Source organism: Leuciscus leuciscus, assembly GCF_965113295.1.
Source record: "Leuciscus leuciscus genome assembly, chromosome: 13".
Taxonomy (NCBI): Eukaryota; Metazoa; Chordata; class Actinopteri; order Cypriniformes; family Leuciscidae; genus Leuciscus; species Leuciscus leuciscus.
This window is the reverse complement of record NC_138737.1, coordinates 28142430-28161448: the sequence shown is the minus strand read 5'-3', so window position 1 is coordinate 28161448 and position 19019 is coordinate 28142430. Positions and strand designations below refer to the sequence as shown.

The 19019-nt window shown below is 39.0% G+C and overlaps 1 protein-coding gene across 1 annotated transcript in view; it reads right to left on the bottom strand.

Annotated features, from left to right (window-relative positions):
- Positions 1-19019, bottom strand: part of pabpc1l (poly(A) binding protein, cytoplasmic 1-like) — a 63486-nt gene that overhangs the window by 29847 nt on the left and 14620 nt on the right. The window contains exons 2-9 of the mRNA XM_082187745.1: positions 14954-15147; positions 14532-14725; positions 13914-14029; positions 7254-7393; positions 6002-6096; positions 5783-5920; positions 5530-5625; positions 8-277 (exon numbers count right to left, since the gene is read on the bottom strand). Of these exons, the coding sequence (XP_082043871.1) occupies positions 8-277; positions 5530-5625; positions 5783-5920; positions 6002-6096; positions 7254-7393; positions 13914-14029; positions 14532-14725; positions 14954-15146 (1242 nt within the window). The 5' untranslated portion in view covers position 15147. The remainder of the gene's footprint in view (positions 1-7; positions 278-5529; positions 5626-5782; positions 5921-6001; positions 6097-7253; positions 7394-13913; positions 14030-14531; positions 14726-14953; positions 15148-19019) is intronic.

Genomic DNA, 19019 nt, shown 5'->3' with positions numbered 1-19019 from the left:
CACCCACTTGTGGCACAGAGGTCATGTAGTAACCAGAGCTCTGCTGGTAGGTGGTGGGTATTGCAGGGCTGGGGATGGCTCGAATGCTGGCTAGTCTCTGCATGTACTGATTGGTGAGGATGGCTTTTCGCTCCTCTTTTCTCTGGGCAAGAGCCACATAAAGTGGTTTAGTGCTAACAATACGCCCATTCATCTCAGTCACTGCCTTTGTGGCCTCTTCGGGAGAGGAAAAACACACAAAGCCAAAGCCCCTACTGTGGCCTCCATCTGTCATCACCTATTCCAAAAACACACAATCAAATAAATGAGACTTAAATGTATTCATCTCAATGTAAAAATGCATAAACAAATGTGAGAAAATTTCCCTTTTTCTCAATAAGCACTGCCATCTGAATGTTTATATATATATATATATATATATATATATATATAGCTGTGCAAATTATGAAATTCCAGATGTATTACCCAAATAAATGATTGTGACTTTACAATTTACATCACATATTGGTGGGACACACTGTAGCAACTCATAATGTAATAACTGCACATGTTAAAAATAAGTATTACAATATTATTGTAATAAAATGTTCATAATGTAATAATTCTCAAAACATAAAATCTTGACCTTATAATGTTATAATTTTTACATTGTGAAATTTACTACATTATAAATTCACCAAAAACATGTAATTCATAATTGTAATAGCTTAAAAAAAAGCATTCCCTTACAGCACATTTTTAAAAAATCTAAATCCAGTTTTATATCACCTGCAAAATGCAACAGATTTAAATAATGCAATCATTATTGTTACTATTATTAAACAAAGCATTGGTATTCCTTTACAGTACATTTTTAAAATCCAGTCTTAAAGGTCCCATGACATGCTACTTTTTGTAGGCTTTAATATAGGCCTTAGTGGTCCCTAGTACTGTATCTGAAATCTCTTTCCAAAAATTCAGCCTCAGTGCAGAATTATAGCCACTACAAGCCAGTCCCAGAATGAGCTTCCTTCAGACGGGCTGTTTCGGTGTCTGTAGCTTTAAATACTAATGAGGAGGAGAAAGGCAGCGCAAGGTGGAGGGTGGGTGTGGCCTTGACCATCTTGCGCAACGGTAACGTGGCGTGCATGTTTACGTTGGATATAGCAATGGCACGAAGACACGCAGTCTTTCAAGCATTTCAGTTTGACCCAGAATCTGATCCAGATGGAGAAGCAACGGATGAAGAAGTTGCAACTCAGCGGCTCCAGCAGGACGTTTCCGAATGGTTAGTTTAAAATATTATGTCTGGATACGGTACTTTATTCGGATGGTTTACAGTTATTATCATGTAGCTAACGCTAACCTACTGTTGCCTTTTCATGAGAGATCTGTAACGTCTGTATTTATCTTATTACAATTACATCAAGCTCTGCGATCTTGAAATGCGGATATCGCGTGCGCCATATAACCAACAGGAAAACGGTTATCCAAATAACAAAGACGTGTACAACACTCGCGTTACAGTGCGTGTATTCACACACATAAACTGCATAGCTGCATAGCTAATGTTACAGCCACATTCTACGTGTAAAATCTAGGTAACCATAAACAGTAAAGCAACACACTTATATATCATTAGTTGACTTACTTGTCCGAGGTGTGTAGCTGAGCCAAAGAGAGTGATCCAGACTTTAGTTTCCGACGTTCAGCAAGCCCAGCTCTGTATTGACCCTTCGGTGTTCATTTGTACATCCAATTATTGAGCAATTATTATGCTTCGCTCGCTCAAAAGCCATGATATCTCTCGTGGACAAACTAAAATCGCGCACGCGCGTTCCTACTTCCTAGCGCATTTTCTCATGGGCGGAAAATTTTCTCTGGGCGGGCAAAGCAGAGAAAGGGGAGGTAACATTTCCTCTTTATGACGTCATAAGGAGGAGATTCAAGATCAGCGCGTATGAGCCTCCATTTTCTCAAAGGCAGAGAAAGATAGCAAAAGCTCGATTTACACCGATTGAAATTTTTAGAAACTTGGGGACCATATACAGGCTAGGGGAACTCATATTAATGTTAAAAAACCTCAGAAAGTGAAAATTTCATGTCATGGGACCTTTAAAGGGATAGTTCACTTTGAAATGAAATTTTGGTATGTTTTAGCTTACCTCAAGGGCATCCAAGATGTAGGTGTCTTTTTTTCCGCAGTAGTTTCAATTTTGATATTTTTAGGTCAAACCGTTCTTGGCTGTCAGTCATATAATGCAGGTCTATGGTCATTATCTCAAAGAGCATGCACAGAGTCCAAATTAAAACAATTCCCCATCGTAAGTATGATGGCCTAAGACACGAAACGAGCGGTTTGTGTGAGAAAATGAACAGTATTTATATCGTTTTTACCTCTTGAACACAGCCACGTCCAAGTGATCTGAGAGCGCGGGCGCATCCTGGTGTGTGACGTGTGCGCAGACTGGTGCATAGATATATACACTAGATGTCGCCTTGGCTACTGCAGTTCATTGGAAACCGTAGCCAAGGCGACATCTAGTGTATATCTATCTATGCACCAGTCTGCGCACACGTCACACAGCAGGATGCGCCCGCGCTCTCAGATCACTTGGACGTGGCTGTGTTCAAGAGGTAAAAACGATATAAATACTGTAATATATATATATATATATATATATTACTGGTGGGCCGTTATCGGCGTTAACGTGCTGCGTTAACGCGAGACTCTTATCGCACGATAAAAAAAATATCGCCGTTAATCTATTCTCCAAGTTGGGTTGGGAGATGGCTCTATACTACACAAGCTACGATGACGCAATCTACCCGCGGCCGCGAGGTAAACCCGGCTGCAACGCATATTCGTCGTCATCTTAAGTAAACACGGCTGAAAGTGAAAGCTGGTGAAAAAGATCGGTGCAACATCCATTATTTGGACTTGGTTCGGGTTTAAGCCGTCAGACGAGCAGCAGCAAACTATATACAGAGTGTGTGGGGTAACAGTTCGGTAAGTTAACACACGACTAATCCGTTCGACCACCTCAAATTCAAAACGAAACATGATATCACTGAATACCAGCGCGCGCGTATTATTCCCATTCCAATATATCTTAGTGGTGTAGCACATAATCTCGATTTTAAGAATCGTTGTTGTGTTTCTTTTTAACTGAAAAGACATCAGTTAGACAATATTCTAATTTTAAATTTGGGGTTTCATAAGCTCCAAGCCATAATAAACATTAGACCTACTTAAGTCTCTGCAGCTAGTGTACTTAAATTTTATTTATCTGCAAAATTATGTTGTATACTTACAGTTTTGCAAAATATATGTTCTCAAAACTACATACACCCTTTAAAAAAAAAAAACATTTAGCAGTTGTTTAGCATGGGTCTGTGTAATCTGTTCTGAAATGGTTTTATTATAATATACTGTATATCGTTATCGCAAGAGGCTGCAATGTATATCACAATATAGATTTTAGGCCATATCGCCCATCCCTAATTGATAGCCTATAGTAGTTGATAATAACATAGGCCTACCTAATGTTGCCTACGGATGGTAACAGTACAGTAGTAACCTTTTACAGTCTATGAGTAGAACAGCTTTCTCAAGCAGTTTGTGATGCATTTTGGAAACAGGAGATGAGCCCCTGGTCTAATGCGCCACCTGGCTTGAGAAACCCGTTCTCAAAGACTTACTTTTATAGTCATTATTTGGGTAGCACACATATTCTGAATGCCTTCGGCAGAATTCAAATGAGCCATTTTAATCTAGATTAATCTAGATTAATTTCAAAATTAATCTAGATTAATCTAGATTAAAAAAATTAATCTATGCCCACCTCTAATATATATATATATATATATATACACACACACTCACCTAAAGGATTATTAGGAACACCTGTTCAATTTCTCATTAATGCAATTATCTAATCAACCAATCACATGGCAGTTGCTTCAATGCATTTAGGGGTGTGGTCCTGGTCAAGACAATCTCCTGAACTCCAAACTGAATGTCAGAATGGGAAAGAAAGGTGATTTAAGCAATTTTGAGCGTGGCATGGTTGTTGGTGCCAGACGGGCCGGTCTGAGTATTTCACAATCTGCTCAGTTACTGGGATTTTCACGCACAACCATTTCTACGGTTTACAAAGAATGGTGTGAAAAGGGAAAAACATCCAGTATGCGGCAGTCCTGTGGGCGAAAATGCCTTGTTGATGCTAGAGGTCAGAGGAGAATGGGCCGACTGATTCAAGCTGATAGAAGAGCAACTTTGACTGAAATAACCACTCGTTACAACCGAGGTATGCAGCAAAGCATTTGTGAAGCCACAACCTTGAGGCGGATGGGCTACAACAGCAGAAGACCCCACCGGGTACCACTCATCTCCACTACAAATAGGAAAAAGAGGCTACAATTTGCACGAGCTCACCAAAATTGGACAGTTGAAGACTGGAAAAATGTTGACTGGTCTGATGAGTCTCGATTTCTGTTGAGACATTCAGATGGTAGAGTCAGAATTTGGCGTAAACAGAATGAGAACATGGATCCATCATGCCTTGTTACCACTGTGCAGGCTGCTGGTGGTGGTGTAATGGTGTGGGGGATGTTTTCTTGGCACACTTTAGGCCCCTTAGTGCCAATTGGGCATCGTTTAAATGCCCCGGCCTACCTGAGCATTGTTTCTGACCATGTCCATCCCTTTATGACCACCATGTACCCATCCTCTGATGGCTACTTCCAGCAGGATAATGCACCATGTCACAAAGCTCGAATCATTTCAAATTGGTTTCTTGAACATGACAATGAGTTCACTGTACTAAAATGGCCCCCACAGTCACCAGATCTCAACCCAATAGAGCATCTTTGGGATGTGGTGGGACGGGAGCTTCGTGCTCTGGATGTGCATCCCACAAATCTCCATCAACTGCAAGATGCTATCCTATCAATATGGGCCAACATTTCTAAAGAATGCTTTCAGCACCTTGTTGAATCAATGCCACGTAGAATTAAGGCAGTTCTGAAGGCGAAAGGGGGTCAAACACAGTATTAGTATGGTGTTCCTAATAATCCTTTAGGTGAGTGTATATATATATATATATATATATAAATAATAGCATGAATATTTAAATCGGTTGCATTTCACAGGTAGTTTAAAATTTAGATTTTTTTAAATTGAATGTAAGGGAATACTAATATTTTTTTATGTTTTAAAAGCTATTACAATTATGAAAATATGACTTTTTATATGAGTTTATAATGGAATACATTTCTCATAATGTAAAAATTGTTATTACATTATGAGCTCAGGATTTTATTATGTTTTGAGAATTTTATTACAATAATAATGTAATACTTATTATATTATGTGCAGTCATTACATTTTGAGTAACTACACACACTAATAACCTTGATGTTGGATTTTAAGAATTTTATATTAGACTCCTACTCAACTTGCAAGTCATTTTTACAATACTTTGTAGTTGTCCTGTTACATTTGTTAAAATTGTGTAAAGACATGTCATCTTTTGTGCTTTACATTACTTTTGCACTAGTGATGGTTCCATAAGGTGCAAACTCTTTCCTCAACTTCTCATCATCAATGCCGTCATCTAGATTTTTTACATAGAGATTAACACCCTAAAATGAAAAACAATGCATGCATCAAAACATATCCCTAAATATCAACATACAATTAAGCATAAGAAAATCCTTCTCACATGATTTGGATATCATCTAATTCAGGCAGATTTTCAGATGTATAGAAGTAACCACGCAGGTAAGCATGTGTGTGTACCTGGTAGCGTTGTATGCGCTCCTGCTTTATTTGCTCAAACTTGCGTTTGAGTTCTCCCTGCCTCTCCAGTCTTTTCTGAGCTCTACCCACATACAGGACCCTGCCATTCAGCTCTTTGCCATTCATTTCAGTTACTGCCTACCACAAAGAGAAGGAAAGACTTCAGTCTCCATATCTCTGGGCTACTAACACGTACCATATAACAATTTGTTGGATTACCCTCCTGGCATCTGTGTGGTTTTCAAAGTTGACAAATCCAAAGCCACGAGAGCGTCCCCTTTCATCAGTCATCACACAGACACTAAGGGTCTTACCTGTGAACCAGAGCAAACTTCAAGTAAGAGATAGAGAATTGATTTTCTTTATGAAAAGTGCTTGCCTGGGTATTATAGATCTGGGGTCATATATATAAATATGAATTCTCAAAAATTCTCTTAAAGAAAAGACTTAAGCTTTGACTTTAATTTTTGTAAAAAGTAGGACTTGTGCAAGGGCTAAGTCAAAGACTAATTCTTAGGTGTTAACTGAGGTGACACTTAAGTGTTAGGAACTAAGGACTGCAATGATATCAACCCAAAAATGGCCACCCTCAATCTCAGAATTAGCCTGTTCCAAAAGTTTGGGATTGGTACGATTTTTAAATGTCTCTTATGCTCACCAAGTCTGCATTTATTTGATTAAAAAATAAATAAATAATAAATGTATATGTGAATTATTACAATTTAAAATTAACTTTCTACTTGAATACATTTTAAAATGAAGAAATAAAATAAATCAATACTTTTATTCAGCAATGATGCATTAAATTGACCAAAAGTTACAGTAAAAACATTTACAATTTTACAAAAGATTCCATTCAAAATAAATGAACTTTCTAATCAAAATAATTGTACTCAACCGTTTTAAGATTGACAATAACGAATGCTTTTTGAGCATCAAATCAGCATATTAGAATGATTTCTGAAGGATCATGTGACACTGAAGAAATTATGCTGAAAATTAAGCTTTGCATCACAGGAATGAATTACATTTTTAAATAAATTCAAATAGAAAAGAGTTATTTTGAACTTTCATAATATTTCACAATATTACTGGAGTTTTTTGTGGTATTTTTAATCAAATAATTGCAGCCTTGGTGAGCGTAAGAGACTTAAAAACATTAAAAATCTTTAACGGATAATATATCTCACTAATTTAGTTACAAAAAGAATATCTTGACAATCAAGCTTGTATAATTTTATTAAATCCCTGTCATCATATAACTCCAATTATAGAATATATTTTTCTGAAAAAAACTATATAGGAGCTGAGACCTTAACACCTTAATGCAATCACGCTTATTCTTAAGTCTAGAAATAAGACAAAAATGATGTAATTCTTAGAATTTTGACACTAAAGACTAAAATTTTACTCTGAGTGGCTATATACATATCAAGTCAGTGATTAAAAATCCCTTTATAAAATTGTTTACCAAATTCAGTGAAGATGGTCTTCAGTTTTTCACTGTCAATATCTTCACCAAAGTTCTTAATGTACACATTGGTGAACTCCATGGCTTTAGCCCCCAACTCTGCCTCACGCTCCTTACGAGATTTAAAATGACCCACAAACCTGTAAATGCAGATTAAAAAAAAAAAAAAAAAGAAAGAAAAAAAAAAGAAAAAAGATATACAAAGAAAATTGGCAAATATGATTCATTTCTCCACTTGAAATAAAGGTATATTCATATTTTGAGCTCTGGTGTTTATGCATGAACTGAAACCATGGACAAAACTCAAAGCACAACAGAACAAAAAGCAGTGGTTTTCATATTTTTTGACTCAAAAGCCCCTGTTGTCTAACAAAACATTCTGTATATCCCACAAGATATCCCAGTATTCCAGAAGTAATTATGGCAAAGCAGTTGGTTTAAAAACCTCTTATTGATAAATTAACATGGTTAAGTAATCTAATATCATTAATAAACTTCAATTAATTTTGTGATTCCAGAAGTTATGTTCTATATTACAGAACGAAACTGAATCTTGATTTTGTTTTGGAGCATTTCAATTTAGAGTTACATACACACACACACACATACACACACACACATATACATATACATATACATATATATATATACATATATATATATATATATATATATATATATAAAAAATATCTAACCTTTTACATTTACATTTAGCAGACGCTTTTGTCCAAAGCGACTTACAATTTAGGACTAAGTTAAGCGAGTCATCGTGAAGAGGCAAAAACTCTTCAAAATACAAAGTAAGTTCAGGCATTGTTCAGAGTAGCATAAGCCCAATAAGGGAGGATTATATGAAAGGAAATTTTTTTTTTTTTAAATGAGGTTAAGTGCTCACGGAAGAGATGAGTTTTCAGGGATTCTGCATTCCAGATGAGGGTGGGGAGAGCATTCCACCAGCATGGAACCGTGAATGAGAATGTTCTGGAAAGTGATTTTGTGGCTCTCTGTGATGAAACCACGAGCTGTCGCTCACTGACCGATCGTAGACTTCTGGTAGGGATGCAGACTGGTAGGGATGCAGACTCGTAGGAGTGAGTGAAAGTAGGAGGGAGCTGACCCTGTGATAGATCTGTAAGCAAGCATCAATGCCTTGAACTTGATGCGAGCAGCGAGTGGTAGCCAGTGCAGAGAGATGAACAGAGGAGTGACGTGGGCCCTTTTTGGCTCGTTGAAGACGAGACGAGCTGTAGCATTCTGAATCATTTGTAGAGGTTTAGTTGCACATGATGGAAGTCCAGCCAGAAGAGCATTGCAGTAATCAAGCCTGAATATGACCAGGGCCTGGACGAGAAGTTGTGTTGAATGCTCAGTTAGGAAAGGCCTGATCTTCCTGATGTTGTGCAGTGCAAACCTGCAGGATCGAGCTGTCTTTTATTACAATGAAAGAATATTGTAAAATGCTATTAAATCAAGAATCTGTGATTTGTTATTTCTTTAACCTTTATTTAACAAAAAAGGTTTTCGATGTTTTCATTTACCAACTTAATTGTATTTTGATGGCTCCAACAAAAGTTGGGGCCGAGGCGTGTTTACCACATCACCTTTCCTTTTAATTGCACTTTTTAATCATTTAGCAATTGAGGATACTAATTGTTGCAGTTTTGCAAGTGTAATTTTTGCCCGATCTCACCTGATACAAGACAGCAGCTCAACAGTCTGTGGTCATCATTGTCTGATTCTCTTCATGATGTGCCATACATTTTCAATAAGAGACAGATCTGGACTGCAGGCAAGCCAGTCAATCACATCTCTTCTATAGTGTAGTGTATAAGAAACCACTCTGTAGCATGTGCAGAATGTTGCGTATTGTCTTGCTTCCCATGAAAGATGTCATCTTGATTTCAGTACATGTCTCTAATCCCAATTTACGCCTCCACCTCAATGGTACCTTCACACATATGCATGTCACCCATGCCGTTTGCACGGATGCACCTCTATTCCATGAATTATGTTTGCTTTTGCACCTGTTGCTGATGAAAGTCTAGATGGTCCCTTTCGACTTTGTGACTAAGAACTCGATATCCGTTTTTCCCCAAAACAAGCTGAAACATGGACTCATCTGACCACAGCACACAGAGCTGCCATAACCTAATGTTAGGCCCCGGGGCTGAGAGGTTTTGTAGGCTCCCCATCCCCTCGATTTATAGTCTCATTTTAAAAAAAAAAAGTGTAATATCTAGGTAACCTACATCAGTCACAAAATGCATTAGTTTCTTTCGAGACCTACAACAGTGAGTTTTCCCTCTTTGAGCCAGAAAACACCATAATATTGTTATTAACATATCACTGAGCCCACTTGAGCATAAACACAAGACACTTTATTTAACAACCACACACAGCAACTTATGGTGATAATAAAACCAAAATGTGTGAAAGTATGATTTCAAACAATATTATGAAAAACATCAAAAAAACAGCAACAGATCAAAGTAAGAGCCTCTTCTCTGGCCTCAGCGGGCCCTTTGAACCAATCACATGCACCTGCACAGACACACAAACACACTCCATGCAGCTCCATGGATAGCAACACGGACTAATGCCAGGTACCAAAAAGATGAAACTGAGCAACATTTATAGAAGGTTTGCAGTATAAATGTGCATTTCTCTTAAAACAATGCACAACCACAACAATTTAAAACCTGCACAGCACAAGCTATAAATACAGCCCTTTCTTACCCTTTTAGAAGTGCGTTCATCTGGTCTTCTTTGAAGAAAAGGCCCCAATTATGTCCTTAAAATCCACATCACGAAGGATGTCATGCTCAATAGACATCAGTGTGAGATGACTGACTCGGTCTTGCTGCATGCTTGATCGCAGTCTATTTTTCACCAGGCGTTGGTCACTGGCATAGTCAGGAATAGCCGTAGAGCTATGTCTGTGTTTGGAAAACACTGTATGGAGTTTTCTTCTTCTTAAAAATTTCAGTAACTCCACTGCAGACGTGCTGCTCACATTTTCATCCTGTACAAATTCTCTGAACTGTACCACCTCCTCCACAAAGTCCTCTTCCAAGTCACTGTTGTATTTCCTCTGCAGGCTCAATGCTGCTGAGCGGAGGTCTTGGGGGGAAATCAAGTGCAACCCATTTAAAAACCCAAAGTTTTCACACAATTCTTTGTATGACTGGTACCTTCTGTCCAGTTCTGACACTAAACGGTCAATGATATAGATATACACAGATGTACAGAAGTGTTTGCGGCCTGATAGCTCGCACTCAGGCTCAGATGACTCATCAGCCTGTCTCTTTCTTTTTTTCTTTCGCTGGGTGTCTGCTTTGTACTCATGAGACACAATGGGGGACATGTTCCTTGCAGCTGTCTCAAAGCTATCAAACTGATCCCGGAGGCCTGATACATATTCACGCAATGACCAAACCAGATCCACAGCATTGCACAGATCCAATTCCACCGCTTGTAGTGCAGTACTCACACCCTGGAAACATTGAAGGATGGCATTCCACATGTTGCACATTAGTGCAATTTCCAGTTTGTTCATCTTTTTGTGCAGTGCCCTAGCCTCCTCTCTTGTGCTCAAATTCTGGTGCTCATCATCATCAGCAATGTTGAGTAATGACTGCTGGATCCCTGCGTAGTTCTGAGATAGGGCTTTGGTTGCGACAGCGTGCGCTGACCATCTTGTGTCAGAAAGCGATTTCAAAGTCTCTATTCTTTTATTATCATTGGGCTGCAACCCTGCCCTGATCATCTGCCAGCGTGAAGTGGTCTTTGATGAAAAGTTGAACAAAGCTTGTACAAAACTGAAAAACTGTTCAGTCTCCTCACAGCAGTTCACACTGTTGACCCCCACGAGGTTTAGGGTATGTGCTGCACAGGGCACCCACTGTGCCAATGAGTTGATGTGCTTGATGCGGGCCTCCACGCCTTTGTAGGCTCCTGACATATTATTAGCATTGTCATAACATTGTCCTCTACAGTTATTAATGTCAATGCCCATCTCCTCTAAAACACTAATAACGGAGTTGAACAGTGCTTCTCCCGTGTGGAACTTTACAAAGCGCTCCTCTATACATACCGCAGGATGAAAGTCACCTGGTCCACATGTGTGATATCTGGCGTGGAGTCCACACTGATAGCGAAATACTTTGCGAGTTTCACTCTGCTGATTACTTCCTCGAGCACTTTCTGTCCCATCAGCTGTATGAATTCCTCACACACATTCAGGGAGAGGTAGGATGGGGTTCCTCTACCAGCGTTTCCGTATTTTTCAATATGAGCCTTTAAAAAAGGATCAAACTGGCTGATCAGCTCCATGCACCCCAAATAATTGCCGTTGTCTGTGTCTCCAAACCTGTGGCTGTCACCCCTGAAAGCAAGTCCCCGTTCAGCCAAAAACTTCACAACAGTAACAACTCTCTGTAGAACCTGTGTCCAGTATTCACACTCCTCATTGAACTGTTTTTTGAGTTCTGAGTCCACTGTCCCACTGTCAGCTGCTTGATTGATGCAAGCGATCATGGCTTTTCTGTGAATGTCACAGCTTTCGTGTTCTGCTATACGATCACTAGCATGTTTCCAGTCAAAATAACCCCCACACACAAATGCTGACTTTTCCTTGTTCTCGCCAAATATTTTGCATGCAAAACAAAACACACAACAGAGCCATTCTCTGGGCACACACTCTCCGTTACTGAGTTTGCGTTTGAAATGCATTTTTGAGAAAAATCTTCTCTGCTGTTTATATTGGCGTTCCGATGCCGACACGTCAGCATCTTTATTTTGACAGGACTCTGGTCCCATTTCTGCCCAACAAGCCTGCACTTTTCTGTCAATATTGTTTCCCCAGCAGCCCGGGTCACTGTTATATGAGTCATCTGACTCGTCTCCCCCTAACTGGTTTTTTTTTCCTCCTCCTCCTCCTCCTCCTCCTCCTCCTCCTCCTCCTCCTCCTCCTCCTCCTCCTCCTCCTCCTCCTCCTCCTCCTCCTCCTCCTCCTCCTCCTCCTCCTCCTCCTCCTCCTCCTCCTCCTCCTCCTCCTCCTCCTCGTCCATCTTCAGTAGCAGCTGCTTTAAAAAAAATCCGGTGAGCTTTGGGATGCTCTTTAGTAGTTCTTTTTCGCGCAACTTCTTAATACGTTTTTTTCTTTTCTGGGCACCACTCTCAAACGTCCTCCCCGACATTTTCCACTTAATGTCACTCAATCATAGATGGAAACGGACACACCCAAAAACTAACTATAGACATTCTGATAGGTAAACAAGCCTATAGGCAATATTTCAACTTTATGCAAATGAGAAGCGATTTTCGCGAGCGACAACCAATAGGAAAGAAGCCTTTCAGTGGAGCTCAGCTCCCGTCACCGTCTCGAGTGCAGTGCAGGCAAGACAGAGGAGTTCGTGGGCGATTTCACTGTTTTATGATTTGACTGTAACTAACCACAAACATGGATATAATAAAATGATGCATGGAAAAGAAACTGTCGACAGTCTCAGTGAGTTTAATTCATACATTTATAGTACGTTTTAGTAATTTATGACAGTATGAGTGAGTTTAATTTGTAGATTGATCGATCGTTAATCTAGTAAATTATTTAATCCACTGAACACTGCTGTGTGGTAATGTGTTTTGTATAGATGTGGCCAGACAAGCGGTCTAACAATAACATTAGAGCGACAGCACTACCAACGCCCACAAGCGACTTCACAGTATAGAGACTAGCAACATACAGCGAAAAAATCTGACAAGTTACAAAACAATATGACCTTTTCAGCTCATCATGAACCTGAACATGGGAGGCCCCTGAACTTGGGAGGTCCCTGGGCTTCAGCCCAGGTAAGCCCGTGCATTAATGCGGCCGTGACAGCACACATTTCCACTGTCTTTAGGACCATTTGAGATGAGCTCGGGCACAGAGTACTCGGTGGCATCTCTGATTTTATTTGATGTATAGCTTTCTTCTTGCGTAACAGATTCAAGGTGCATTTTTTGATGCAGCGACAAACCATGTTACGTGACAACGTGTCCTTGTAATCTTGCATTAAGAAATGTGAAATTGCTTGCAAGCAAGCAAACATGGGTCATGGCTCACCTCTTTGTGCCAAATTTCATGAGAATTGTCCAAATTCAAAAATCACATTTCTTAATGCAAGACTGCAAGGAATTTAGGTATTTCACCATCTACCATATATATAATATTCCTCAGTCTTTACTGAGCCTTTGGTGGATGTTCCTTTTATACCCAATCATGATACCCTCACCTATTACCAATTCACCTGCTTCGTGTGGACGGTTTTAAAATAGTTTAGCTTGGATATTTTTAAATCTTTTCACTTTTATTTAGCCTCTGTGTTGCAGCCATCAAAATCTGTTTATATTTACAAATTTAAATAAATTTGACCAGTGAAAACATTGATCTTTTTTCTTTGTACTTTTTTCAGTTAAATAAAGGTTCAATAGAATTAACATATAACAGATTCTTGATTTTAATGCATTTTACAAAATGTCCTAACTTTTCTGGAATCGGGGTTATACTTCTAAGTCATCCTACTGTATTGGTGCACCTAGTATGCACCTGTATACACCTAGTTGACAACCGCTGGTGTAAAGGGATGTTGTACCACAAAGCCCATTGACAATACTTACACTTTGCGATCATTCAGAAGCATGCCGTTCATTGTGTCAATGGCTCTGTTGGCAGCTTCTTGGGTCTCAAAGTGCACAAACCCATAACCCTTTGAGCCATTCTCATCACAAACCACCTAGAATGAAAAATAGGCCAAAATGTTAATGCCCGTTCACACCAAGGACAACAACTAGAACAATAATAAAGACATGGTTCTAAAAATCATTCTAAATGTAAAAGAATAGCAAAGTCCACACCACAACTATAAAGATAACGGCACAGTGAAACAATATCTTTGGAATCACTTTCAGAACTATTTTTTCCCCCCAGTTGATAAGCGTTAAAAACATCAACAGCTAATCAAGATCCATACTACTTTAGTATCTAAAAGCAGCAGATGACAAAACTGCAGCACATGCTTATAATAAACAAAAGTTATCATCCGCTGGTGTGGATGCCAATATATTTATAGTTATCTTCATGGTTTTCGTTTTTGGTGTGAATGAGCCTTTACTGTGGGGAAAATTTGGTGCATTAGTTCCAATGATGAGATACTTCCTTTTTGATTAATTTCAGTCATCTTTCATATAAAAATGCCTTTAAGAAATTAAAAAACACAGTGATGAAAAAGGATGTACCTTACATGATAAGATGTTACCAAAAGCAGAAAAGGTGTCATAGAGAGCCTTGTTATCAATAGACTCATCCATGTTCTTGATGAAGATGTTTCCCACACCAGACTTTCTCAGACCTGGATCTCGCTGTGACCACATGATCCTGATTGGACGACCCTTGATGACTTCATAGTTCATTGTGTCAAGGGCACATTCCGCTTAAATATGGGGGGGGGGGGAGAGAGAGAGTGAGATAATTATGCAGTAATTAGAGTTTAGGTAATTAATTATTATTAAAAAGTATACTTTTTATTCCACTTAAATTCTACTTAATTCAAATCAGAGTTCTTGCTTGCTAAATTCCAGAACCAAATTGCAATTAAAAAGCATTCTTAATTCAATTCTGAATGGTGTAAAGGAATTCAAAACCCTAAGAGTGTCCTCACCATCAGCAGGCTGCTGGAAGTTGATGTACGCATATCCGAGGGATCTCCGTGTAATGACATCACGGCACACACGAATGGACATGATCTGACCAGCAGGAGAAAACTTCTGGTACAGCATGGCCTCAGTGACGTCAGAATGAAGGTCACCAACGTACAGAGAGGCTAACGGGTATGCTGGTCCACTACTATTCATCCTTCAAAAGCACCCCACAAAAGAGTACTTTATTATCAGAGAAACTTGACTTTAAAGTTTTTTTACACTTATCATGGCCCTTTTGGCTGACAAATTGTAACATTATGTAGCCTATTAAATGGTTTTCTAGCTAGTTTGTCTGTGACTTGTTCCTGTATCAAACTTTAGATCTCATTAAAATAACCCTAATCAAACTATTAAATAATAATAATAATAATAAATATTATTATTATTATTATTATTATTTTTTTTTTTATTTTTTTTTATTATTATTATTATTATCTCCATTTGCCAATTATTTTCTCAATTCTCCATTTCTATTTGCCTGATCCAGCTGGTCATGCACTATTACACAGCAAAATGCATTTTTGAATCGTAGAGTGGTTCCAAACTAAAGGCTTGGACCATCCTAAAAGATTTTTTAAAACATGTTTTTTTTGTTGTTGTTTTTTTACCTCAGACTTATCAATCAAGCTCAGAGTGCTGGTGTAGACAAGGGCAAAGCTTTGAGGCCACAGTGACACTTTGTGGTGTGACCAAACAAAATGCAAGAGGTGTTCAGACATGCCTTTTATACAGGGCATGAATGGCATAAGGCTACGCTCACTGTCAGTACAAATACAATAGTGTATCCGACTGAAATCGGATTTAAAATTATTAACTGTTGTGATGGATTTTAATTAAATCAACTAACATTTGTTTTTCTTGCAGGAACAACATTCATATGCTTTTAATGTTTCCAAACTCTTTGGGGAAAACGTGACTTTGAGAGTGTGTGAGTGTGTGAGTGTGTGAGTGTGTGTGTGTGTGTGTGTGTGTGTGTGTGTGTGTGTGTGTGTGTGTGTGTGTGTGTGTGTGTGTGTGTGTGTGTGTGTGTGTGTGTGTGTGTGTGTGTGTGTGTGTGTGTGTGTGAGAGAGAGAGAGAGAGAGAGAGAGAGAGAGAGAGAGAGAGAGAGAGAGAGAGAGAGAGAGAGAGAGAGAGAGAGTGTGTGTGTGTGTGTGTGTGTGTGTGTGTGTGTGTGTATATATATATAAATAACAAAGGGGAAGTGAAACTAGACAGATGACTAGTTCTCAAAACCTTGTGATAAGTAATCACAAAATCAGAGTTTGCTTGTGCCAGTGACAGAGGAAAAAGGTTGGGGCTTTTGAACCAATTGAACCAATCATATTGAAGGTGACATGTTAGTCTTATTTGTTTTCTCGATTCTATGAAAACTGTTGTATCCATGTGTGGGATTCTCAATGGAATTTTTCTGAGATCCTCCGGCCTTGCTTCTTGGGAGAGATTACCAGAGAACGTGATTAAAGAGTGATTAAAGCATTTAAAGGACATTTGCTTGAGTCTGTGAGTCTATTTATTCCTGCGCAGGAAGCTAGTTTAGGAAGCTAGTTTAGGAAGGAAGCTAGTTTAGGGGAACAAGTTAGTTAGGTGACTATTATTGAATGGGGACGTCGATTTGTAGACGAGACGCAGGGGACGTCGATTTGTAGACGAGACCCAGATAGTTAAGTTTAGGGAAAAATCTACCACACTTAGGGTTGCCACCTTTGATTTGTGAAAAACCGGGACACTCAGATGAAATTTGTTTTTGTTTTGTTTTTTGTCATAAACGTTGCAATGGCTAGATTTTTGCATTTGCTTAATGCAAAACTCTGGTGCTTCTTTGTTTTTGCATGATTTTTCCAGCGCTGTTTTTCCTTCATATTTAACTGAAATTTTGGCAGGACACAAAACACAGGTAGCGGAGAACGGGTCTCCTTGGGTGGGCCTTACCCATTCAGAAAAGTTCTCTCTTTTCGCCCAGTCTGAGTTGTAGGTTGTAAATTGTTTTTTCTTTGACACTGGTGGCTCATCCGATTTTGTTGTGTTATCCTCCTCGTCCGTCTCTCCCCCCATTTCACAAAACTGAGTAAATAGAAAGTTTTAAAAAAGCTAGCTAGCAACTGAACTCACACTGTTTCATCCTGGATGCGGATGTGTGGATGCGTGCGACCGACAGTACAGGCAGTTGCTAGGCGATAAGCGATAAGTTGAGCTTCCAATCAAATAAAAGTAAACGCCTGGCATTGGCCAATCCACTGTTTTAGCCGTTTTTACCCATTTACAGACACATGATTGGATGTACACAACCATGAAGAAAACACAGTAACAGTAGAAGGAAACGGTTTAATTTGAAACCAGGAAATTCTACTTTAGAAGTACATTTTCACAACAAAAAAAACGGGACAATTCGTGTCCCGGGAAATAATAGAAATTTTCCGGGACTGTCACTCAAAAAAAGAGAACAATCCCTGGAAAACCGGGACGGTGGCAACGCTAACCACACTGTCGACATTGTGTATTGTTGTATTGTTGCATTGGTAGGTAAATGCCAAAAACAACAACATGGAGGAGTTTACAATACATAGTCTCATTTACAACATCACCAACCATGTATAGCCGCCGTGTTGGGCTACTGCATCTTATGAGGCAGTGGCAGAAACGTAGGAGGATGGTATGCGTGGCTTTATTCTGTGCTGTCGTCTCAGCTGGTTTCAAAACATGTCTCCGTTGTATTCTGTTTGTCCTAAACTTTCCAACAACACAACCTTTTTTCTGCAGCGACTTTCAGCATGTTTCATATAACAACTACTGACATTTACGTTTTACGTGGCGTGAGAAAGTCACAGGAGCTTGCGTTTATTGTCGATGAGACTTGCACAACAGCTCAGTACATTGAGAAGTACCAGCACGCATTTCACTGAAGTCTAAGAGTCTACACTAGCATATTGATCAATGCGTTTGAAACATGACCCCAAATTCAGTTTATATTCGCGTTTCCTGATTTTACATTTAAACGTGACTGTTGGAAAATTGGAAAGAACCTAACACTTAATTATCAATATAAGTCAGTAATTTTAACATCAACATCATGGTAAACTTGTCATCATGCGCTGGTCACTTGCACGATTTAATACCCAGATTGCACACATACATCGCAGAGACGTCTATTTGATGTGTATGTTTTCATCTGGAAGAATTTCATCTGGACAATTTGCTTGTCTGCAATGTCTATGAGTCTATGAGAGTTTACCTACCAGATTTAAAGCGCACCTATTATGCAAAATCCACTTTTACATGGTGTTTGGACATTGTGCTGGACTTTGTTGGCAGTGTGAACAATCAGCCTACAATGATGAAAATCCACCCTCTCCTTTCAATTTAATCCCCATTAAACCAAAGCAGTCTCACGAGGGTCAATACAAAGGGACAATACAAAACACAGGCTATGTTAAAAAGTTGTTACTCAAGCCAAGGATGGATCAGTACCAAATGTTCGTGATCCAGCTTAGTCTCCAGGTGTGATACTGGTCACAGCAGTAATAGTAAGTAAGTAAGTAAATTTTATTTATATAGCACATTTAAACATAGCAGGGCTATCCAAAGTGCTGAACAAAGTAAAAACAAAATAGAATAAAACATAGAAACAACCCAACAGAACAGACAGAAACAGCATCAGGAGATAATTAAAATGCCAGGGAATAAAAATAAGTTTTCAATTTAGATTTAAAAATAGCAATTGAAGGTGCAAGGCGGATGTCCAGAGGCAATTGGTTCCATAGACGTGGGGCGGCAACAGCAAAGGCTCTATCTCCCTTAGATTTTAGACAGGAGCGAGGGATAGATAAAAGGGCCCTGTCTGCAGATCTTAAAGATCTAGTGTGTGAAAGAGGAGTAAGAAGATCTCTAATATATAAGGGAGCTTGATCATTAAGAGCTTTAAAAACAAACAACAGAATTTTTAACTGAATTCTAAAATGGATCGGGAGCCAATGAAGCGAGGCTAAAATTGGGGTGACATGATCGTATTTCTTTGTCCCGGTCAACAG